The sequence below is a fragment of the Anas platyrhynchos genome, chromosome 4 (genome assembly GCF_047663525.1).
Source record: "Anas platyrhynchos isolate ZD024472 breed Pekin duck chromosome 4, IASCAAS_PekinDuck_T2T, whole genome shotgun sequence".
Taxonomy (NCBI): domain Eukaryota; kingdom Metazoa; phylum Chordata; class Aves; order Anseriformes; family Anatidae; genus Anas; species Anas platyrhynchos.
Genome location: NC_092590.1, coordinates 10,870,415 through 10,895,282, shown reverse-complemented (window position 1 = coordinate 10,895,282; position 24,868 = coordinate 10,870,415). Strand labels below are relative to the sequence as shown.

Sequence of the window (24,868 nt, the reverse complement as noted above, 5' to 3'; positions counted from 1 at the left end):
TGCACTAAGGTAACTACCCTGTTCATACGAAGGAAGAGAAAGTTCAAACAAAAAAAAGTTGCTCTATGTCAGAGAACGCCAGACCTTGCCTATGAGGCTGGCTCCAATTGCTAGGTAACACTAACAGGCACAACATCAGATCAGTATTTTTTCGTTTAACTACCTACTGTAAGCAAAATCCAAGAATTCATTACAGAAAGTCATCCAAAGAAATCCTTTAGAAATAACAAAAACAGTCATTTTCTACTTTGAAAAAATAGATGAGTCATTTTTGCTTTTATGATATATTCACACACACTTTCAAGTATCAGTTTTGCTATCATACTTACATGGCTAGAGGTAAAAAAAGAAAAAACAAAAAAAATTAAGGAAAATCCCCTAAGTAGATTATGCCAAAGAAGTCACACAGTCTTTATCTGGGTTTAGCAACAGGTGGAATTCCACATAGCATCAGAGTGACCAAAAAAGCAGCGACTGGACTCAGTGTGGTTTTTACCTTTATTAAAAACATTTTAATAAAGCTGAAAAGGACCAGGATTTAGGGAAAAAAAAAAATAGATGGGAAAAGCACAGGAGCACAGGTGATCACAAACCTCACAAATGCATGGTTAAACTCATCACTGGCTCAGTACTAGCAGGGAGTAAGACAACTGAGTTATGTTTGGTTAGCAGGCAACTGACACCAACAGATTGACTTCAGCCAGAAGGTTTTTGCTTGTTTTTTTTTTTTACATTTAAGGCATCACACAAAACAAATTAGTGCTGGGAAGCAAAACAATCATGTGCTCAGCCGCAATTCACATTTAACATTTAGCTCTGGACATCAGAATTTGCTTCACTCCAAGAACAGGAAGGCTGGGGAATCCCGTGGTCTTCTGGGGAAGCGCCAGGCACGAACAGAAACGACCACGGGTTTTGTTACACGGGAAGGGATTTAAGTGCTTATGAAAGGCTTTGCTGCAGAACTAGATTCCAGCAAACAAGTTCTGGTAGAACACAAAGCTTTTGGGGCTGAAGGGCAGTAATTCTGTTCAAGCAACTACACCGGAGGGCTCAAAATGCATGATGATCAAAGTTAACAGCTTGTGCAGCTTTGAAATGGCAATGGAGAGGTTCAGCAGGTGCATCGATAGCTAAGGCAGATTTGGTTCCACACTGCTTGCTAGTACGTTCTGCACTCCTGCTCACCAGGTCTAGGTGGGACAGATTCAAAATGAACTAGCTGGGTATAAACCCTTTACTTCTGATGTCATTTTCATTTGTTTCTCAACTGGCAGCTGAGAGATGGGGAGGAAGAAAGCATACAAGCATCAGCAGAAAACACCAAGTCACCTGAACAAAGTAAACTCTTGACACACAAAGTTCCCGAGCAAGCCAACACTTTGCTCCATGTGGAAAGGCACATGTTCTACACCTGAACTGTACTGCAAGACCCAATGAAATGCTAGTCAGAACTGTAGAAACCACTGCCTGTTCTCAAGAGGGCAATGGATTCACAGGGAAGTCATCTAAAACTTCAGGGGTAGGCAGTCTGGCAGCCCTATGGATTTAACTCGTAAGCTCAACCATGTTGGTTACTACTCCACAGTACAGAATGTTCTTCAAAAAAATCTAGTTTTAAATCCATGAGGCCCAGACTGACACGTACAAGAGAAAATGCATGCCACTTTACTAGGTTGAAACAATGCTTTTTGCTTTTAGTAAGGGTTTCATGGAGTCCAGAGTATTTTTCCAAGCCTTTCTGTAGGAAAAGGTAACATTACGTTGGATGGAAGTTTTGAGTTCAGCCTAATGTTTGCTAAAAACTACCAATTCAAACTCCCAGAATTTGGGCAGCCCATTAAAAATTAAGTTTTCTAAGCTACAGACAGCCTGAAACACAAGACAGTGACAGCGCAGCTGGACAAGGGACAATGCAAAGCACTGCATGTTCCAAGACTTACAGTACACCCAGATGCTGTTAGTTCACACATTCCTCATCATCTGTCACCCCTTCTTCCCAGGCTCTATTTTGGCACTTTCTTGCACCTCTTTGAGTACAGCAACAGTTTTTTCTTTCCTTGCTTTACTGGTTTTGTACCATATGAACACATTTCAGAACTGATGCTTCAGACATTTACTCTTCAGTCTCCTCAGGCTTACTGCAAGAAATTGACAATGGCTACCCATTTACCGAAAAGTTTAATGACATTAAGTATTTTGTACAGAACTAGGTATGTAAACAAACCTAAATGTTTACTACCTTTTGTTTTATAAGCCTGTGACTATTTTATTAATACACAGATGGGACAGCTCTCAGCCTTCTCCCACAGCATCCTGTAGAATACAAACGCCACTGTTATACTCAGAAGCACATTATGCAGCACAAAGCTATTTGCAAGTTTGAGAGAACAAGGTTCACGGTCACTTGTTTTTTCTGGCAAGAAGTCACAGGCATCGGTTAGATATTCGATAAAGCAAGTACGTAATTTAATTTCTACTCGAGTCTCCTAGAAACACAGCAGTTACTATCCGAGCAACCTCAAATCAACCTACTGCAAGGTTTCAAATCATGGTGCAAGTCAGCTGGCTGCTTAAACAGGCACAGGCTCAGAAACCTGAGGCCACACTGAGAATACAGTCGACCACCTTTCCAGATGAACAAAATGCAGCTACCCTGAACGATATTCCATTCAGCCTTGTAGTGAAATTAAACAAAAACAACACACCATCCTTTTCTCAGGAGCACTTGGTTTCAACTCCAAGTTCTTTACAGAAGGACAGCACTACCTACGTTTTTGAAATATGCTCTTTTTAGCAAGCCTGGCTACAGTGCTCCCAAATTACATAGTGCTAGACAACCAGTTAGCTATAGCTAGACAATCCAATGTTACCACTCAGGAAACCAGGTCATCTTAACTTCTCCAAGCACAAGAACATCACTGATTTAGGATGCGTACTAGCTTATTAGGAAGTGTCAAAGCTATTTAAGTATTACTTAGCTTGAGGTTGATGATACAGAACAGAAATAGTTTACAGAAACGTTGAGCCTACTTTAATTGAAGAGATGACTCACTGGAGCAGTCAGTTGGAAGACAGGTAGGGCCTACGACACCTACAAATGGCCCTATTAAACAAACCCACCTGGCTTAGCACTCCTGCAGAGTCAGGGCAGGCAACCAGTTACACCAGAACCCACAGAAACCAGCTTACAAACAGCCTAACAGCTCTGCACCGCCAACATCCAGCCTGGTTAGTGACCAATACTGAAGGCATAGTATCATGAGATAGAGATAGCTACTCTAAGTGTTTCTTCAAAATAGATACAAGATATTCAGAAGCTAACGTAATGCCTTTTTGGTATCACCTAATGCTCTACTTAACATATTTCTTAAAAAACGTGCAAGAGAGTGTTTAAGTCTATCTATGCAAGTAGAAACACTGTTCAGTGCCTTAATCAGAGGCAGATTTAAAAGCCTGATTAAACTAAAGCTTCATTACCGCAGTGACTAAACTTGCTCTGAGTTATCACTTAAAGACCGAAAAAACTCACACGCACCTGCTTTTAAGTTTAACTAGAGAGCTACATAGCCCTGGCAAGATCCTAAAGGACTAAGAATTAGGATATTAACAACAGCACCAATTTGCTGTATCCTCTACTTTTATAAAGAAAAAGCTTCTTACACTGTACTCAAAACAAAAAGTTAACACAATGGCCTCCTCCAAAATTTCCCCCTAATGCCGCATGTCAAACAAACCTACATCTCCCGTGGGATCTTTCAGACCAACAAAAGCTTTGTTTCATAGCAAGACATGCGCAATAGCAAACTACCTAGTGCCTCATACTTCTGCTCTGCAGCCACGTCTCTACCTTGTGCGCTTTGCTTGTGCTTCATCTCCTTAGAGTCATTCACTTCAGTGCTTTTAGTGTAGTTACCACCTGCACCCAAACGGCCAAGTACCTTCAAACTCCTTGGTACGCACCAAAGTCAAACAGCACAAGCCATGATCAGTTAGACCAACCACTAAGAAAAAACAGTAGCCACATCAATATCATTCCACTTTCGTTTAGGGTGCTACCTAAGATTTATTAAGTTTCAATAAACTATAGCTCCAGACTCATCTTTCTTGGAAGACACTACAATAGAAGCCACAGCAGAGACCGCCTTGTCACAAGAAGTACAAATACTTGCTGTACAGATGGAGGAAAAAAAAGGACAAATCTAGTTGTCAAAAAGACAATTCACTGTACACATTTTATTTACAGTTTTGTACACTGTCTTAATATGAATGGGACCGCTTTTCTACTTGAGCCATTTTAACCAAAGCAAAATAACCTAAGTAATACAAAGTGTTAAAATACAGCATAAGATACAAAAACAGACATACTATTTCTAGTAAGGAATGTAAATTATGGTGTTACAATAAAAAAATCCACAATTATGTTTAGGAAATCACACAAACAGATCACTGATTTGACTGAAATGCATCAATTTGTATCAAAGCTTTGATGTTACAAAAAAAAAAACAAAAATTACCAAAGAATGCAAAAAATTAATGTTTATTCCACCTTTGTCATATTCCCAGATTCTTCACCAATGTTACATGAGCAAAAACAACTGAAATCAAAATATCACTAATGTTATCAAATAGGGAAAACAAATAAATTAATCTAGCAGCCATCAGCATAGGTTACAGCAAAAGTGATGCTGTATAAAAAAATGCTAGAAAACTGTATGCACCATACTCTTTTCCAAACCAGCAAAATGTTACTGCATACAATGCAAATGTAAAACAGAGTAATTTCCTGCAGGTACAGAAATGCAACTTGTCTGAATACTGTGGATAAACAAATGTGTTTTTGTTTTTCTTTTTTTTTTTGCAATAGTAATGTTTCTACCAAGCTATCACAGAGTGGGCCAGGAAAAACATTTATGACTCAGGGGGGTGAAGTGTACTAAAATTCTGATTGGTAATGGTTACTTCAGCCAAAATAGAAAAAAATTGAACACAGAAGTACAAGACAAAGGCGAATGAGACTCCTCACAAATCTTAGCAACATTTAGATGGAAATCAAATTTAAATGTAGTCCACTCTGCTTTTGAAGAGGCTTTGGTTCAGCTCCCAAATCTCGATTGCTTGACGCAGTCTCCTATGAAAGAATACTCAGAAGGTGTCTTCTTAAACAACAAACCTATTTTTAGTGGTGGAGCCGCTCTTAGTAGCTGTGTCTGCATGGGACTGGTAACCAATCACTATCTTTGGAGGAAGTCCTAATCTTTCCTTGTATACTCTCCTGGAGAACAGAAACAGAACAACAGTTTACACACAATTCTTAGGAAGGAATTAGTAACAGGACACCTGCTTTTAACATCTGCTGATGCTTCCATGAGAAAATAGTTGCCTATTTAGAATCATTTTCTCAGGTATAAAGACTTTAAACAGAATTTTTCTTTCTAGCTTGTTGCATCAAAAAAAATCAGCTTACAGTTCTGTATGAACAATAACTTACCGTACAAGTTAGGACAAGCTCTTGTCAAAAGAAATATACTACATAAATATCAAGCACAGGGATTCTGCTGCATTTATGTGAATATTATTAGTATCATCAAGCCATAATCCCCCCCACACAAGCAAAAGAGCTATGAAAAAGTCAAGGCCCACAGTTCCAGAGGTGATAAAGTAACCTAAACCAAATTAAAAAGCAATTCCATGGAACACAGTTTTTTTTACCAGTACACATATCACTTAAACAGACTTGCTGTCTTTTCTTTAACTACCTAGAGAAAGCAGGAACCCGCCTCCAGTTCATTACAGCACTTTCATGGGCAGCTACCCAACAAGAGCTCGAGGAAAAAGCTCATCTTGGATCTTCTGACAGAGGCAGTAGTAGCCCCTTACACACTATGTTGCTTAGAAAAGAGTAAGAGATGCAAGCTACTAATGGCTGTAGGTTGCAAGCTCTGACTTGTGCAGCTGAACGGGCTTGTTCTAACAAAATTATACACAAAGTTAATTCTTTTAACTTACCCTGATCATAATGGGGCAGTTTACAGGACCATAACCTACTCCAATTTTAACTGTTAAATAAAAGCTTGATGTAGGGTCTTTGGCGATGTAACAGCAGGTAGTGGACTGCGTAGCGTCAAGCGTGGGTCAGTTTACAAAAATCTCAACTTTTGCAGTTAGTTCTCTAACAGAAGTATCTTAGCTGTTTTGTTAGTCATTAATGCCATTCTGAAGTGCGCTCTGATAACCTTACATCAAACCTAGCAGATATTTTCTACCAGCACAAGATGCGTACCACAGTAGTTTGTCTGTTGTTAATATTGTTAATCACCTTTCATGTCTGAATAAGACTGTAGTGCCATTAAATTGTCGCAGTTAGCCACTGCATGCTGCAATAGAATCTACACTACTTCCAGGCACTACTTATGATGAAAACAAAAATCTTCTGAAACAAAAATCTTCTGCTAAGATTTGTGTTCAATTCTTGATCATTTCTAAGCTACAGCAAACAGAGTACAGCTGCGCAATGAAGTTCCTATGTAAGCCCATAAAAACTACAGAAAGCAAGCAATTTTGTACTGAGGTACTTGAATTTGGAATACAGCTCTGCTCAGATTACATCTGCCAGAAGCACACATTTAACCAAGTTAACTGGCTTTAAACGCGTCTTGAATGAACGTGAAGCAACAAGGCAAGTGGCATTACTTACCCTATATGCGTAACAGCATCCCTGTTTTCACATTCAGTTGTCCATATTGCTATTTTATCACCCTTAGTTCTAACATTAACAACAGCACCGCATACATCATCGCTGTAGTCATCAAATGACTCCCCAATAAGGCACAGCAGCTACAAAATAAAGATTAACCATTAAAGTAGCAATCCAAAGTTGGAATCCCACTTCACAGACAAAACACTGTGTACAAGAAGGACTGGGAGGAATATTTTTTACTGCTCATAGCCCCATGCCATGGAACAATGAGCTTCTAATTATCAGAGTATCATATTAAAATTTCAAGCATTACAAGCGATTGTTAACTGAGTTGCAGTAGGGTATCCTCCTAAAGTTTCTCTCCTGTCCTGACAGCTGCAAGTTCCGACAGATGATCATTTATATCTCCCACTCTCCCGATCCAAAAACATGAAGAATTAAAGGAATATAATCTTCTTTCTAAAGTACACTTGACACACGGGTAGACAAATCTCAAGTTTTAGTAGTTTACACTCATTACCTGGGAAGAACCTGTGTAAAACTATTTGGGCAATGTGGCAGCTATACAAGATCCAACTTCAATTTTGAAACGTATCAATTCAAATGTAAATCAGACACCACTTTTCATCAAAGTTGCAATCGGATGTAGCATTACTTCCTATCAACACACTGAAGAAGCTTCAGAGCTCCCACAGACTCTGAAGTGGCTATCAATCATTGTGAACAGCGTACTGCACATGCAACAACACAAGCATATGAATTACACGAGGATATCCCCACAGATTTCTAATGGCAAAGTTTGGAAACAGCAAAAGCAGTAACACCTCAGGAACCTCAGATTAAGCTATGTCACTATGCCACTGTCAAAGTGACGCTTAAAGTTTTCACCTTTCAAATCATACAACAAGCAATTTTTAGATATTCAAAGCTGAACCTCTTGTAGTTATCCTTCTGAAGTATTCATCGCCAAATGAATACTTGTTTGCTTCACTTGCACATTACGTTCAGCATACTGCCATTACATTAATTTTCTAGAATTGCTTATGACATTTGGAAATCCAACACTCTTGCAACATGTTGAACAAAGCAGGTCTTTCAGCACCCCTGAGCTGCAAGGGCTGACTTCATCGAGGCAACAGAAAGTTACGTTTAACTACACACACTTCAAATGTTACACCCAACTGCAGCATGCACATAGTCACTGAGTAATGAAAGCTGCAAATGTTTAAGGCTAAACCACTCATAAACATTCAAAAATACTGATCAACAGCCTTGGCAGGTATGTAAGCAAAGATGACCACCACACTGAATAAGCACTACAGTCGAGGACATTTTTCAGGAATGCTATACAAGAGGGAAAGTCTTCAAGTCATGTTTAGTTTACAGTTAATGGTAAAGATTCTTAGATTTTAATAAAAATTTGTTCCAGAAGGAAGCAACTTTGATTTTTATTGGAGATAGTTGTAGATAGTTAATAGAATTATAAGTGACAGGATTGTTCTAGAGCACTGATCAGTCACCTGGCTATTTGGGCTGTGCCAGTACTTGTCAGTACACAAAAAGCAAAGCCTAAGCTTATACAGACTGTATGTTTCCAATCCACGTGAGGTGGCTCTGATGAGTCAGAAGGGCCCACACAGATAGTCAGGTGGAAAGCCCAAATGCACAAATGCCCGAGTCTTGTCTACTCGGGTAGACAGTGCCCACAGCATGATGTCTGTCATCCTTTCCTCAAATCACAATTACAGTGGCTAGAAATATCCTAAAAGCTCCTGTATTTGCACGTCTTTGCTTTGATCCTGAAGGCCATTCTTTCCTGTCAAGAGGCAGAATGCTTTCCTCTCAAACAAGCAGGGAATAATAATAATAATAATAAAAAAAAAGCTAATTTTATGAAATTGCTTTGCATTACACTGCCTGTAAGAGATGCCCCTAGAACTCAGACCTTATTAGCATCTCTTAGACTACTCTTAGCTGTTTCCTAGATAGCACAGTTGTATTCTTTTCCACAGTACACCTACTGCAACCCATATCATCTCTAGAAATATATTTAGTTTCAAAAAAAAAATCTACCCCAAAACAGACAGTAGCAATGGAAGTACTTTTACAGTATACAAGAAGATTTTGCTATTCTTTCTTACCTTAGCATTAGGACAAGTACAGAATGAAGAAAAAACAAATCTGAAACTTGTTTCAGCAAAACCAAAACCTGGAAACCATCCCCTTGTAAGAGTATTTGTAAAACAAACCATTACCCTTGAGCAGTTAAAATAAATTTGGGAGTCACATTCAAGACAAAGTATTACTGATAGCTCTGCAAATACATCTAGGATACTCTGCAGGAAAAAGTTAGTACAATCATCCTTATCACTGCTCTTCGCAAGGAAGTATTCAATAACATACCACTACATTGAGCATCAATTGGAAAAATCATGCTTCATGTACAGCCTGTCAATAAAATACAGCCTGCATGTGGATGCTCTGCTGGCAGGAAATTCAAAGTTCATAGTGGGGTACAGCAATAACAGAGCAGTTAAAGTGTTAACTATAAACAAAAGTTTCCTCAGTTGTGACTTTTGAGGCCATAATGCTTACTGTCTCTAGCCAGAAGCGATCAAGGTCACTTCGTCTCTGCTGCTTGGTTAGTGTAATTAGCCATCGGCCTCCTCGCTTGTTTTTTTCATCTTCCCACATGGGTTCAATGCCATCCTGCAAATAACAGTCACAAGTTAAATCAGATTTGGTTTGTATTTTTCATCAGGAATAACCAAAAGAACAGTGATAACCGAATCTGCACCAGAAGAGAAGATGTGTATAGTTTAAGATGGTACATCTGTGTCCAAAAACAGTCTCATACCAATACCAAAGCTCCACAACAGCTTTAAAAGTACGCTTTCTCTACTGATTTCTTTTTGTTTGTTTCTACAGGAGATTCACAGCTCATGCAGAAGTTTGCAGAAGAAAAATGTGGGAACAGGCAAAGTCAAACACTCACTTTGTCCTCTCTGAAACCAGATAAAATTAGCAGCTCCATTCCGGAGTCCTTATTTTAAATCTTGGACTCAGTGCAACATTGGCCAAGTGCTTGACTTACGTGATGATTACTTTGCTGAAAGATACCCTGGCAGGCTATCTCAGTGACTTCCTGCACACACAGGCTGGGAATAAGAGGGTTTTAATTGCTAGGAGCACAAAAATCAGCAGACCATTTAGAAGCAGGTCGCGGTCTCATTCATGCTTTACCAATGGCCCTGCACTGAATTTAACGACTCTGGATGCAGCGCTCCAGCAAAGCAGCTGGTTGCCACTCCCACACCAGCAGCTACACTGCTCTTCAGGAAAGTTAGTCATGAAAAAAGAAGGTAAATGTCTAGACAGAAATTCAGATAAGAAGTGGCTACTGAGAGCTGCACATCAGCTAAGCGTTCAGCATACAGGATGGAGCGCTGCCAGTTCACTTTCTCAAATTTAACACCCTCGCTGGCAGCTGCAGAGCTCAAACTTCATCACCTTTAAGGGGAGCTCTTATGAGGTCACGATTGAAGGACAACAGCAGGAGATCACTCAGAAGCCCACAACAGCTGCCAATTTTATACCTTTTCCACACACTTGTTAATAATTAAGTTTTTGCTGATAATATGCAAACAGAATAGATGCACATAAAGACAAGTTTAGGATTCTGATAAAAACATAAACCGTGGGCCCTGCAGACGGGTCATGCTTAACATTTACCAGTAACATTTCTCAGTCACCAAAACCACTGTTACCTCCCAAACCCAAGCATCACCATCTCTTCCATGCCTCAAGCTGCTGGGATTTACAAATTGCATACAGCCTAATAAGGAGGCCCAAGCAGTGGCTGTGTTTCATAAGGAAAGGAGGAACGAGGCATCAGTACTTACAGGATCATTTACATATCGGAATCCAGAAAGGAAGCTGTACATTAGAAGCACTCGGTAGAGATTAGGATTTAATTTAGAGCTCCAGATAAGATGCCCACTCCAGACAAGAGGTGGGATTTCACACATAATTTCTCCTCAGCATTTCCTATTGCTAGCTTGAACACTGTCAGGATGCTTTAACTGCCAGCCTCATGCACAATTTTCTGTTTCATGTCTAAGGAGTATGGCATTTAACTGGTGCTGTGAACATTCATTATAGGAATATTGTGCACCTGGCTGGTAGCGTGCATGCAGAATACCGTAGAACATTGCGATCTTGCATAGAGCTCACACATCTTAACTCATTTCACGTGACATTAACTGACAGAGTTGGAAAATCCTTCCACATCATATAAACTGAGACTTAATTATTCACACAAACAAACCTAGAGACAAACATAGCTGCAGATTAAAAAGTCTTTATGTTAAATGTTGAAGGAATTACTTGCGTTTTCAGAACCACTGACTAGCCATCTGATTTTCACAGGGCATATGTTTGAGACTTCCTGAAAATTGACACTTCCAGGACATCTCCAACTATGTTCCTACGTGTCTGAAGTGAAACATTTGAACAGTGTATTGCTTAATTGTGAAACTATTGATCAACATCCACAACTGAAGAAAAAATGGTTAGCAAACATACCTTAAAGAGCGAGTAGTCACAACCAGGCATTAAATTACTAGAGAGCTGGATATGGTTGTATAAACTATCGGAAGGGAAAAAAAAAAAAAAAGCAGGATTAAAAAATAAGCATTACTTTAAAATACAAAATTTTAAAAAGAAATTAATACACAGGACAATAAAATACAAGAATTAAACATCATTATAGGTATTTCAGAAGCAATTCTATTACCCGAGTATTTTTCAGCAGTACAAAAGCATTAGCTCTAAGATGTTCTGGGCTTACAGAAGCAGAATGGAACCTGGTTTATCACCACTTGCTGGGTTCTTAGACCTTAGTATTTTCCGGAAGTACCATTCCTTCTTCTAAACGTCCTTCTGACGATTATTAGAAGCTTAACTCACTGAACTTTCATGGCAACAAAGAAAGTTCTGTGTGTGTGTGTGTGTGTGTGTGTGTGTGTGTGTGTGTATCCTATCCCCATACATGAAATAAGGATAACAATGCACACTTCTAAGGCTACTCTCTCTGCAGAGTTATTATAAGATGAACATTCAACTTGATCTTATTTACTACAGTACTCTGTGGTTGAAGAATGTAGGTCTGAAAGTACAAATTGAAATAACTCAGAAGGCAAGAACAGGTGACTGAATGAGCAAACCAAAGGATACTCAAAATTAAATTCACAGCTATACAACTCAGAGCAAAAAGGCCAAAAGGGCACACAGTCTCTTCTAGCAATGAGTGGAATGCTTTTGTTTCCTGCACTGTTAAGGTCTGACTTCAGAAAAAGGCTCGTGCACATCGCAGTAGATTTCAGTCCAAGACCAACTAACATTCAGTCATGGTCCAGTGCTAAGAAGGAAACTAATTACTGTGATACCCTAACAACTAGGAATCAGGCACAGGAATTTAAAGAACAACTTAGGGATTTACCAGCTTTCCTCCTAAGCTCACATTAACCTTAATTTCTCCCCAAAACAACACCCCTACTTCCCAGTGTGACCACTAGGGAGGCATAAATTCTCAGTTGCTGCTCACTTTACACCTAGAACAGAGATATCTAAAACCTTAATTTTCCAGACCAGTCTTGATTATGACCTCAAAAACGTACCCCTAACCAACTTTACTGATGAACTTAATCTGACCTCTCATCACATACCCTGCAAACTACTATTTACACAACCTTCAGCCTCCCCCACAGCAGGAATGCACAAGCTGGTTGCAAGAACAGAATCCCACTGCTCTCCCGCAGACTACACTGATAAATACTTGTTCAGCATCTTCATCTGTTTCTTCCCTGATGGTGCTAATTTCACTGATGAGTTTAATTATACCAAACTTTGAGACACCCTCTCTCACTTACTGATGGCATCTGAAAGAACATACGCAACAAAAACCTTAGGAACCCTAACACTCAAGGTAGCATGCAGCACCTAAGAAAGACAGAGCACGTAGTAAATTTTTTCTGTTCTCAGTCTCATGCCACTTTACACAGATTTTTTTCCCCATATTCCATCATTTCAGAAGGCAACACCTTCCAAGTCAGCCACCTGAATTTAACTGAAGCGTTTGGAAAGCACAGTGCTCCCTTCACAGGCTTTGTTCTTGTTCTTTGAGCCTATCTAATTGTTTCTGCAGACTTGCAATTCAGAATGAAAGTAGCTTCTTCTTTAACCTCTAATAAAGTTCTTTCAAGGATGCCATTAATTTTCAGTCTTCCAAGCACTATGCTCCAGATTCAGAAATTCTTGCACATCTGAAGCGAGCAAGCTATGAGAATTTAATGAGAGTTTACAAATTCATGTTAGTATGTAGAAAATCATATTTGTGTATTATTTACATCACATATACCAGGTGTGAGCGGTGTTATCAGCAGAACAAAGTGCATCAAATACAAAGGAATTCTCCAACTTAATTCAAAGACCCCACCTTCAACTTTGTAAACAAATTTCAGACTGTATCCAAGGAACTGTAGTTAATGGAGTACTTTTCTTTTCATGTTTTGACTCTGGTATAAAACTTTGCTAATGTATGCCAGCAGTGTGCAGATTGCAAAACCTTTACTTACGCCCAGAAGTCTTCAACAGTATCAAACTTTGAGATCAGACGAAGATTTGCTTGCCAAGTTTTGCTCTTGTCATTTTTAAAGAACCAGAGTGCCCATCTAAAGGGGAAAAGAATATAAAAAAAATTAGCATCTAGAAATTTGAGCACCTTACAAATAAAGTTCAGTATTGTGCATCACTATATGCAAATCTCAACAGACTAGCGTGGAAGCCAATTTTCATCAATAAGCTACATGAAAAACCTCAGTTCTCAAATCTAACTCTGCAACTCAACAGTATTTGTGTTCAAGGTACAAGAATCGTGGGAGAATTGATTATTCCCGTTCAGGTATGTACTTAAATACCTTTGGATCATTTCTATGACTCAGCTTCAAAGCCACAGATGATTCTCCTCATCACCACTGGTTAACTACAGTCTCCTACCACAAATAACCAATTATGATCTCAACCACCATCAACTAGTCAAACTAGGAACACAGCTCCCTTTCCCATAATTTCTTTAGGGAAGTTCCAAAACATAATTTTAATAATTCCATGGTTTTAAATATGACACGAAAGTTTCCCAAGCATTCCAAATACTAGGAGAGGAAGCTGCTTTGAGCTTGTTGCTAACGGCAACCATCTGTACAAAATCACTAACTTTAAATCTGAACTCCTGAAATAGAGCTATAGACACGAAGATTAAATTAAAATTTCCACTCCATTTTCTTCAACATCATCTCCACTGAGTACAACACGTAGCATAAACTGAACCCTTACACTCAAAGATGTTATTTAAGAATCTAAAGAGCATTGTCTGAAATGCTGGAAGAGGATATCTGAAGAGGCATTTAATAGAACAGGTTTATTTTTCATTTTGATCATTTCAGTAGTCTTGAGCTCACTCAAGTTAGCACTAGAGTGGATTTATCTTCCCAGAGTACTCCTGAAGTCACCTGCTGTCAGTCTGTTGTTTTGTGGCCTTTCCTGACACTTCAAACCTTGTTTTGGAAATTTACCCTTTTCTAGTAATAGCCCCGTGACCGCTTCCAAGAGAGTGTCAGCAACAATTTAAGCAAAGCATTTACAGGAAAAAGAGGAAGGATAAAAGCAGAGAGGAGAAAATAAGGGGAAAATGAAATGCACGTAGCACAGCATGATTCTCCATGTTTGTTCAACACTTACAGGAGAGAAAAGAGTAAAGGGGCCACTTGGCAGCATGCTCAGTTCAGGGCAGTGCTTATCAACAGGAAGTGCTAAGGACTCCCCAGCTCTGCAGCTCACTGCAGTTTGGGGAAAAACTACCTCCTAGCTGCTCTGCTTGAAGTGTATGTATCTGGAGTGCTGGAGTCGCTTCTGCGTACATTTAAAGGAATTCACCCTGTTGAGCTTAAGATTGCTTTCCTGCAGGAAGTTAGTCCAAGCGCAGGTTTATCAAGAAGTTTTGTACTTGAGAAGTCCTCACTGTCTCTACAGCAAAGTCATAAAGCAGTAGCAGCTTACTAATTTAAGAAGCACCTATTTTTGCATGCTGCACACAGAATTTAGTAAGGAGGGCTTGGGATTTTCAGCATCTTTACTTTCAACTGCTGCTCCACGTCTTCCTCGTTAAAGGAGAGAATTCAAGCACCTTGCAGCTTTCTCTTAATGAGACTTTGACACAAACGCATGCATGACTACTCCGCAGGGTTTCTTCTGCTGTGCTTCCTACAGGTAATGACATTGTAACTGCAGACACCAACCACCCAGATGATCCAAGTCTAATAATAAGCTCTTAGGCTGACTCACTTTCTACAACTTCCTGTTCTAAATGAGAGAAAAGTCGTAAGATACGAAGAAGTAAGCCCAAGAAGAAATATGAGAAGCCTTTACAACTGCACCTTAATTGCCAGAAGTATGAGGCAGAACAGAAGGACCTTCAGTTCTGCTCAGCAATAACTTCATCTCAGGCAGCAGCTTCTTAAAACATCAGACGACAAAAGCAACAAAATCTCCGCTTGCCTCCGCCTAAATGGGATGCCTGTACTCTCTCATTACCTGTCTGCAGAAGTTCCTTGCTGCAGTATGAAAACTTGGAAAAGATTTCAACTTCCATGACAACACTCTGAAAAGTGTTAAAAGCTCTAAATTTAAACAGGATCAGATTACATTTTTCTCTACACCCTCATTCATTGCAAAGATCTTCAGAACACACTCAAAATGCTGCTAGAAAACGAATAAGGTAAATAAGACATTTGGAAAGCCACAGGCATTCTTCCATCTTTGGCAAGTTTTCCGTCATGCTTCTGTACTATTTACCTGTTTTGTAGTGGATGCTTAATATACTGTTCAGGGCTGGCAACCTCCTGGGTAGGTGCTGGCTCGGTTTTTTCCTCTTCTGAAGGCTGAGGGTTGGGAGTGGTTTCCTGTTTGAAGAAAGGAGATTAATAAGTCCCTTCTCAATTTTTATTGAGGTACCTCAGCTCTTTCAAGTAACTTTAAGATGCTGAAGCTAAAAATTCCCTCTAATTCATCTCAGGCTGGGGGGGACAAATCACACCACAGCAGCAGAATTTGCATCCCTTTATTCTTTGCCATCTGAACGGGTCCAATAATACTAGCTGCACGAATTCACACTCTGCTCTGCATTGACTTGCTTCCTACACCATCCGTTTCCATCTCTGTTTACTTACCACACTTAGCGCTGTCTCAAATTAAGAGAAGTTATTTCAGGAATACACATTACGGCACGTTATATAGAATATGCGCCTCTAAATTCATTCCCAGAACAATCATGTTTCAGAATGAAAATGTGAATTTTCGGTTCAGACAAAGCATCACTGGAAACAGACATGCAGTCCTCGCTTATTTAGAAAAAAAATGTTATTACAAGTCTGAGACATGACCAGAACTTTCAGGTCTGAAATCAGGTACCATACAAAACAGTAAGTAACTACCTTTATTTCAGTATCACTGCTAACAAGGCTTCAGGCACCAAACATACGTGTTTGAACTATTAGCTCTCGAATGTCAAACTGCAATTTAATTACACATATGGTTTACCACAGATGAGGCGGATTCCATGCATTATTTTCTCAAATCTCCAGAGAGTATGAGAGATGTCAAATATACTTTAACACAAAGAAGTGAAGTAATATATTCCCTCTGCATGTGAAACCCCTCAAGCTTGTCACTCGAGAAACCACTGTGTCAGGTCTGAAATTCTAATGCCGTTCCTTCAGAGCAGGAACAAAGCATTTTTGTGAGGCCAATGCTCCCCCAGTTACTGCCACCTCTCCCTAATCCGCAGTCCCTACTAGAATAGTGCCGACCAGAAATGAGGAATAAAGCTCATTTCCTACAGCTACCAGGGAAAAAAAGCACGTTGGTATATGTAAATATAAACCATAATAACTACAGCAGGTCCCAAGACTCTGGACATCCCTTAGAGCAGCGATGCAGAAGTAGTACTTAAAACTGAACTTAATCTTTGTGGTCTTAAAAGAATAAAGCAGCGCACGAGTGGATTAAGGAAATCAGCGGATTAAGTTAGTCATCTAATTAAGGGAGCAATTTCCAGTTTATCATCACCGAAGCTGCTGAAAAGTGGAATGGGTTTCCAGTGATAACAACCAGCACTTCTTAACCTCCACGGGACCAGTTGGCAAACTCCTCAGGTCACATCTAGAGATCTGGCTTAACATGGATTTTCCTTCCATTATCAACAGACCAAGTGCCATTCATCAAGCATGTTTTGCTTCAGAGAAATTACACTGCTAGGCTCGGGAAAGAAAACCCAAACACGCTTAGTTTAACTAGCGGAGATCACAGTGCAAAAGCTAAACATAGTTTCTGCCACATTTGAGAATGCCTTCGTACACCCCCATGCTCACAGTGAGAAGACTGAAACGAGAAGGCCTGCAAGGGGCAGCGACAATTAGGATACTGCTTTGATTCACTGAGTGCAAGGGGCAGGCAGTAATGTTTCCTGCCTCTCCCGAGAAGAAATGCTTCCTCAAGATCCCCTAATGAGAGCCATCACTGACAAACCCACAGACGCACGGTGTTAAGCAATCTGTCAAATCTCCTTCAGTGTTATAAAAAACTAAACAGCTCTTAAAAAAATATTGTCAGCAAGTGCTTCAAATTTTATCTAAATAAAATTTCCAGCATTAGCCCCATTTATTTTAATTTGATGCAATCAGATAGACACCTTCTCCCTTAAGCACACAAGGGATGGTTAATGCTCAGAGGCTGTCAAATACATCTAAGAGGTATTTCAGTATCTCCCTTTTGGTTACAGTTTTCTTTATGCTGGAAGAGGTGAAGACATACAAGTAACTACAATTGCAGTGCTGCCCCATCTGCAACTTAGAAAAGTTATTGAAAACAGATGTGTAAATAAAAAAATAATCAGAAAAATCTTACTGGTGTTTTAGAAGTAAACTAAACACAGGATTTTGTGATAATGCTTGTTTTCATTCACAGTGTGACTTCTAATATTTAGGATTGATTTAGAAGTGCTATTGCACTGAAGATTTACATCCCAAGGACTCTGACAGATGCAGAGCATCTTCACAAAAATGCTGTCAGTTGAGAATCTCATTCACATTTGCTGAGCCAAGAGCTGTCACCATACAAAGGGTGGATCCTAATGTCTCCCTGGTCACTCCTCCAGAAGTACAACAATGTAACTGAAAGAATCGATAAAAAACTATCACTATTTATATGTTATTAGCCCTGCACGTGCTCAATTTCACATTTGAAATTTTGATTTTGAGATTTGTTGTAGCACCTGCAGACAACACAAGAACCTGACAAGCCCCAGCGCCTGCCCCGTGTACTGATGGCCACCTTTCACAGGTGAACATCTCAGGCTCTTGCCCCAAATCAGCACCTGACAGCTTGCTGCCACAGCTCAGGATTACACAGCTCCGCTCAAGAATGGAGCCAGCCGGAGGAGGAATTTTTCGGGACCAGGCTGCCCGCTGAGGATAGGCACAGCTGCACACACCATCAACTCAGGAACAGGTGGGAAGCTGCAAGCAGAGCTTTCTGCCACAACACTGCTTTCTGCTTGGTCCCAGGCAGGAGCTTAAAGCAGCTAATTTGTGCCACCATTTATTTCCCTGTGCTGTCAAAGAGAAAACAATTTTTAGCTATTTAACCATCCCAGCTCCCACGTCTTTTCATCTTGCATTTATCTCACCATTCTGACCAGACAGAAATATTTGTACAGCATTTCCCATTAATCAAATACAAAGCGGTGCAACTTCACCAACTGGCAAAGTCCCTTCCTTGCGCCCAACCTCTTTCCAGGCACTGAAATTCAACAGCAAGCCCCAAGCAAGCACCTAACACATGTTTCCAGTGATTTTGTGGATACAGCATCACTTAAAGTTATGCCACATACATTTTTAACAACACACACCTTGAAATCCTGCAGCTGCTACACTACTAACTTAAAGCCAGACCATCTCCACCAGCAGTTTCTGGACTTCCAGATTAAAATTTATTCGTAATATTTAGCTCTTGCTCATACCCAACGCATCCTTTAGCCTAAAATTGACTTTGCGTCTGCCATTAAGCTAAGCTGTCACCGGGTTTGCTGCTTTTAAAGCAGACGTAATAAACCAGGTAGCATTACCAGCCCAACTGGAAAGCTTCACGGGGCCAACCCTGCTCCTCACGCACACCACAGCACGTAATTACGAGTGACATTTATTCACTACCCACATGCTTTTTGATGTAGGAATGAGCCTGCAGAAGTCTGTGAAACATTCGCCTACTCAGCATTTACTGACTGTGCGCATCTGCACGTTACTTGCCTTGACACTTGTGGCTTTAATTGGCGTTACTCAGCCCTTCTCCGCGGCACGTAATGACCGACATATCCGAGGAAGGCGTGCGTGCCACGGGGACAGGAAGGGAGGGCGACTTACAGTAAACGCTGCTTAATCAGGTTGGGCTATTTAAGAGAATCGACCAGCTCTGCCAGGTCTCACCCAGTGTTTCCAGGTGCTGCCCAGACCTCATTCTGCTCCTGTAATGACCTACAGGAGTTGGTCAGGAAGTCCAGTTAGAAGAGATGTTTGTGTCCCAGCAGGATGCCACCTCGCACTGCTGGGCATTCCTGCTGAAAGTTAAGAGGATTCAGCTTGTGGAAGAAGCCTGTGAAGTTTCCTTGCATTAAACCAAGCTCAGTTACATCCACCTCCTTGTTTAGGGTTCCCAGCAGAACAAGATAAATGCATGCTCCAGTCTAGGGCAAAAGCCTGTCAGTTATCTCCTGGCGCTTACTACAGATAGCTGCTACTCTACTGCGCTTAGGATAACAATCCACCAAGTCCAAAAACTGAGATCTATTTATCTCAAATATTCTGGACAAAAAAAGGATTTAGGCCCACCTACAACTAAGTATGCGTCGTAAGAAAACACAAAATAAACTCAGTATTCTTACGAGCAACTGGAACTGAAGGACTGATGCCCAACTCTTAGGATTTTTACCTCTGTGTATTCATTCCTGTGTGGCATGCGTATTACTAGATGGAAGAAAGGTACCAACAGCCACCTACTACCAATTAAGCACTGATAAATAGCTTTCCAGACACCAGGACAAATACATTCTAGGCATGACGTAACCAAGGCCTAATAGGGAGCACCCACCCTAACAGCATTCACTATTACTGACAACACCACAGATTTTTAGAAAGGCATTCGCTGTTAGAACACAAATTACGACGTGATTTTAACAGCAACATCCCACCAAATTAGAACACAAACGCAACACGTGTACAGGAGGACAGGAACAAGAGACTGAAGTGGAAGAGCCACACGCTTCCTCCAGAGTTTGAAGGAGACGTTTGTTTTTACAGAAAATATAATCTTGGCTTTTAAAAGAAGCAAAAGATAACAGCCCTTTTGACTTCTGAAACAGTGGTTACATAAAAGTTACTTAAAAGTGGTTACTTAAAAGTATCCATCAAATTTTCAACATTTAACTCACAATCTTAGGTCTGGAATTAGTCTAAAGGTTACACGGTGGATCAAAACATCTCAGTGTCTGTTTTTCTACCTGTATAAGAGGCTGCCCTTGTGCTGCCACATCGCGTGCCAGTCTGCATGCTGCTGCTGCCCTGGCTATTAATTTAAAGCTATTTAATAGCGTATGGCTGCTGAGGAGATCAGTCTTCAAGCACAAAAAGAAAAACAAAGTCCTGGACATATCACGGGTATGCCCGATTACTGTAAAGCATGAAATGTACACAAGCTACTTGGACAAACAGCAGTGGATATGAGAAAAACAGAGTGCTCTTTAAAAGATTATTCATTTGAACAACTGTTCTGCACATTTAGCAAAAAACTCTTTTAAAATGGTAAAACTTCACTGCCTTACATCCACTATGTAATAAATGACAAAGTGTCATTTGCAGGCGTTAAAAAACCACCTACAGCACACAGCACATCCACATCTGTAGACCACACTTGTAACATCTTTACAACACAAACAAGTTAAAGCAGACTAGGTTTCAGGACTTTAGGAATGAGTGGCTACTTAGAGGTTTCTAGTTTAAAAATAGCTTTAAAAAAAAAGATTAATTTCATTGAGGAAAAAGTCATTAATTTCTTTTTAAAATCTGTATTTCCCTTTCACACTGTAGGCATATTACCAACATCCTGCAGCTGATTTCCCTCTGTCCCCTCAAAATTCACACTGATCTTCACAGAGCTGCTGAAGGGGTCACATTTTGTCATCGAAATTTCCCATGCCCTCCACACCTGCAGGCAGCCTCAGCAGAAGCAACATGATTCAGTCTCATATGCTATTTTTGTGTGTTCGTTTCAAATAAGTTTGAAATTTTATATGCTCTGTGAAATACAATTGTTCTTGAACTGCTTTCAGAAAAATGTTTTTCTTGGTTACAAACCATCTAACGCCCTCCTTCTTTTACAGTACTATAGGAAGCTTTGCATTCAGTCAGAAAGGGAATTTACAGTTAGGAAGTCAGCTTGTTACTGAAGCTCTCAGCGAGCACCCAAGACACATTTATCCTGCATTTCAGAAACATGCAGGAGTAAGTGTTCACTGTACTAAACCTGAATACTGCACTGATTTCAGCCACAGCAGGTCACCGACATCACTTCAGCAGAAAGACCTGCTTAAGACTAAGTCTGAAGTTCAACCTGACCTGCATTTCCTTTACATACTGTCTGTCACTAATACAAAATAAATACCTTTCAGCATAAATTGTATTTCAGGAGCTATTTTGAACTTCCTACAATGCCCAGGCTCTATGCCACTGTTTGTAACCCCTCAGAAGTCATATTATTTCGTTTAAAGACAGAGCGGGCTAGCTTTGAGCCCTGCCTATTGATGGTTAGTTGCACAAACAAGCACTTTTCAAGCTATCCGTAACTTGAGTTTCACCTGCATACCTTAGCCTTGAAACGGGGAACCAAGTTCGTAAGACCTGCACTTGCCCAGGTGTAAAGGTAACTGTCACAGAGCAAAGCAAACAGGCACAATGCCCACTTCCAGCACGAGCGATAAGGGATCAGGTGCTCCCACCCGAGTTACTTCCACGCAATTTATCCCCACTTGCAACTTAGCCCTGCACGGCTACGTTTTAGAGTCACCTTTGGTAAACTGCTGTTTACTAAAGCGTTATTACTGGTTTTCTTGTTGACTTTGTGGACCTCTGCACGCTGTTATCTTATCACATTCAATCCCCAAAGGCTACAAATGCAAGCACACTAACAGGACACATTTCTGCATATTCTAGCAAATTAATCTGGAATCATCTTAAAAGAGCAACCACCTGGATAGCACAAGATAAGCGGACAGCCTTAACCTTTCAGTTTTGCAGAGGTTCAAGTCTTCCTTTCCTTGCACCCTGTGCAGTGGGCTTATATTTACCTAGAACAACCTTCCTGTTCTTCCCAACTTCCACGGAAGTCTTTACAGTACCCTAACCTCGATTCTCAATATTCCTAAATAGTTTCAATAGTTTTTTCCAGCCTCTTAACCGGACATAAAATGCATGCTACATTTGAGAACACGCGAGTTCTATACACATCGCTGATTTGAGCAGGACCCTGCATTTAAAAAGAAATGCATTAATGAGTATTCTGCATTAGCAGAGACACATCTCACACTAGGGAAGCATCACACAGGGCTAAGAGGGACAGCTGATACTGCCCTTTTCTTTCACTCCCTAGCCTATTTTCCCCTTTAACTTAATTAGAGAATCGAGGTTACCTTGCAGTTGCACGGAATACTTCTTGCAATGACTTCTATCACGTTTGCTAAAAAAGACTTCTCTACAAACCTAGGTCCAGATTTTGAAGGTCTGCAAGAACGCTCCCTATGATCACAGGGTAATCAGATCCCTAAACACACACACACACAACTGAAAATCACACAGGATTTATGCAACATCAAGCATCTATAATCTCAGTTACAATGTAGGTCTAACTTGAAGCGTAGGTAGGAGACTTGTGAGCCACCTGAAAGGATAATAAACAGAAATTATTTAAGTAAATTTGAAAATAAACAAGTACGGCTGATATTTATTTAAGTCGAGTATATTTTGAACAAAGCAGAATATTCAGAGGTGTTACGAAGTGTTTCCCTATCCTCTAGCTTTACTGGGGCAGCACAGCAACTACCACACAATAAAGTGGATCTGGGGAAGCAAACTTGTTGGGAAACGGTTTGGTAAAATTAGTTATTTGGGGCTAGATAAGGCGCCGGGCCTGATTTGATATATGATCACGGGCTTGTGCAAAAATTAATGAATAGTTGAGAATAGTGAATAGTGAACAGAGAATAGTGTGGAGAGAGGCTCCCAGGCCAAGAAGAGTCAAAGCCATGCCTTTAGTGCCACTTCAATTACTCAGGGCCACCAAACTCCCACCTGCCGAGCTCCCAGCTGGCACAAAGGCTCCGCTGACCCCGGGGTCGCGTTTTGGGCACACCACCAAGCGCTGGAGCCCGGCGGGCGAGCAGGGGAAGGGCGCTGCTGGCCACTTCACCCCCCCGCGGTGCGGCCTTGGTCAACTGTCAGGCCATTTACCAACACCGCGACACTTCCACCTCCCTCGCAAGTAAAAACTGGGCGATTTTTATTTATTAAAGGCGAGAAAACCACGAGAACCAACCGGCCAGAGCGCAGCACCGCCTCCCTCACAAAAGATAGTGGATTTTTACACATGAACAGCAGCAGCAGAGCCCCCACCCCCCTCCCTCCACCCCCAGCTGCCCCCACCCCGGGGTGCCCACAGACAGCTGGGGGGGGACCCCGACTCGAAGCCCTCCCCCCCCAATCCCCGTCCCGCTGCCATGAGGGGCCGCCCGCCCTCCCGCCCGCCTCAACATGGCCACCCCCGCCGCGCCGCGTGAGCCGCCCGGCGCCGCCCGCGCCCCACAGCCCCGGGTGCCAGCGCGGCGAAGCGAGGACAAGCAGGGGATGAGGAGAAAGAGGAGAAAAAGGAGGAGAAAGGCGAGGAGGAGGAGGATGAAGGGGGGGGGGGGGGAGGCGCGCGGCGGCGCAGCGCTCACCGGCTCCACGGTCGCCATCTTAGGTCGGTCCGGCCGCACCAGCGCCGCGGGGCGGGGAAGGGAAGGGAGGGAGGGGGGGGGGAGGAGGGAATCCGGCCATGCGATTGGCTGGCCGGCGTCACGTGGGCCCGGCGGCCGTTCAGGGGATGGGAGGGGAGGATGGCGCCGCCGGGCGCGGCGCGGTGGCTGATGGGAGTTGTAGGCGTGGGGAGAGGCGGCCCCCCGGGGCTGAGGGGGGGGGAGGGATTTGGGAGCCCCCCGTGAGGCGGTCGCTGTCTCAAATCGCTGAGGGAAGGGCAGCTCGGTGCTCTGCATCGCCTGCTGCTCTTGTTCTGTGTGCCCCGGTTGTTTTGTGTGTTGTTTTGTGCTGCTTTTCGCTGCCCCACATGGATGCGCGGCAGCGTGGTGCGGCTCGCTGCATGGTCACTGCTGTTGGAGGAGACCTCCGGGATCTGCTCCAACCGTCTCCTACCACCAATAATATCACCAACACCAATAATATCACCTACCACCAATAACACCATGTCCCCAAGCACCACATCCAACCTCTCCTTGAACACCCCCAGGGACGGTGACCCCACCACCTCCCCAGACAACCCGTCCCAATGCCTGAGTGCTCCTTCTGAGGAGAAATGTCTCCTCATTGCCAACCCAAACCTCCCACAGCACAACTTGAGGCTGTTCCCTCCGGTCTCATCACTATTTATCTCTGAGAGGAGGCCGAGGTGTGCTGGAGGAGGGAAGGGAGGAGTGCTGTCCACCCAAAGAACAAGCCAGCTTTGACAAGGGTGCTGGATGCTTAAAAGTTAGGAATAAGCTGGCAAGCCCTGGACACCCAGTCCGATCCCCTAGATCAGGGACTTGGTCAAAGCTTGCTGCAGCCCGTGTGTCACAGCAGCAGAAGCCAGCAATGTCCAGCCATTTCATCCCAGCACAGAAATGCAACCCAGGGTGTGTGCCGGCGGGGAAGGCACAGGCACACAACGCTACCAGCTGAGCACTTTGCTGGCAGATGA

The 24,868-nt window shown here is 41.8% G+C and overlaps 1 protein-coding gene across 1 annotated transcript; it reads right to left on the bottom strand.

Annotated features, from left to right (window-relative positions):
- Positions 1–708: 708 nt before the first annotated feature.
- Positions 709–23,945, bottom strand: EIF4E (eukaryotic translation initiation factor 4E). The gene is made up of 7 exons (XM_038179007.2): positions 23,853–23,945; positions 15,611–15,717; positions 13,336–13,431; positions 11,285–11,348; positions 9,296–9,409; positions 6,698–6,837; positions 709–5,275 (listed from the first exon to the last, which is right to left on the bottom strand). Exons 1-7 carry the CDS (start codon positions 23,868–23,870, stop codon positions 5,161–5,163), a joined length of 654 nt encoding a protein of 217 aa, XP_038034935.1. The 5' UTR covers positions 23,871–23,945; the 3' UTR covers positions 709–5,160.
- Positions 23,946–24,868: the final 923 nt, after the last annotated feature.

Excerpts from the sequence above, each read along its gene's own strand:
- EIF4E (XM_038179007.2), bottom strand. Across the intron at positions 13,432-15,610 it reads AAGCATCCACTACAAAACAG|ATGGGCACTCTGGTTCTTTA; the intron begins GTAAATAGTACA and ends TTTCCCCTTTAG. Across the intron at positions 11,349-13,335 it reads ACTGTTGAAGACTTCTGGGC|TTTATACAACCATATCCAGC; the intron begins GTAAGTAAAGGT and ends CCCTTCCGATAG.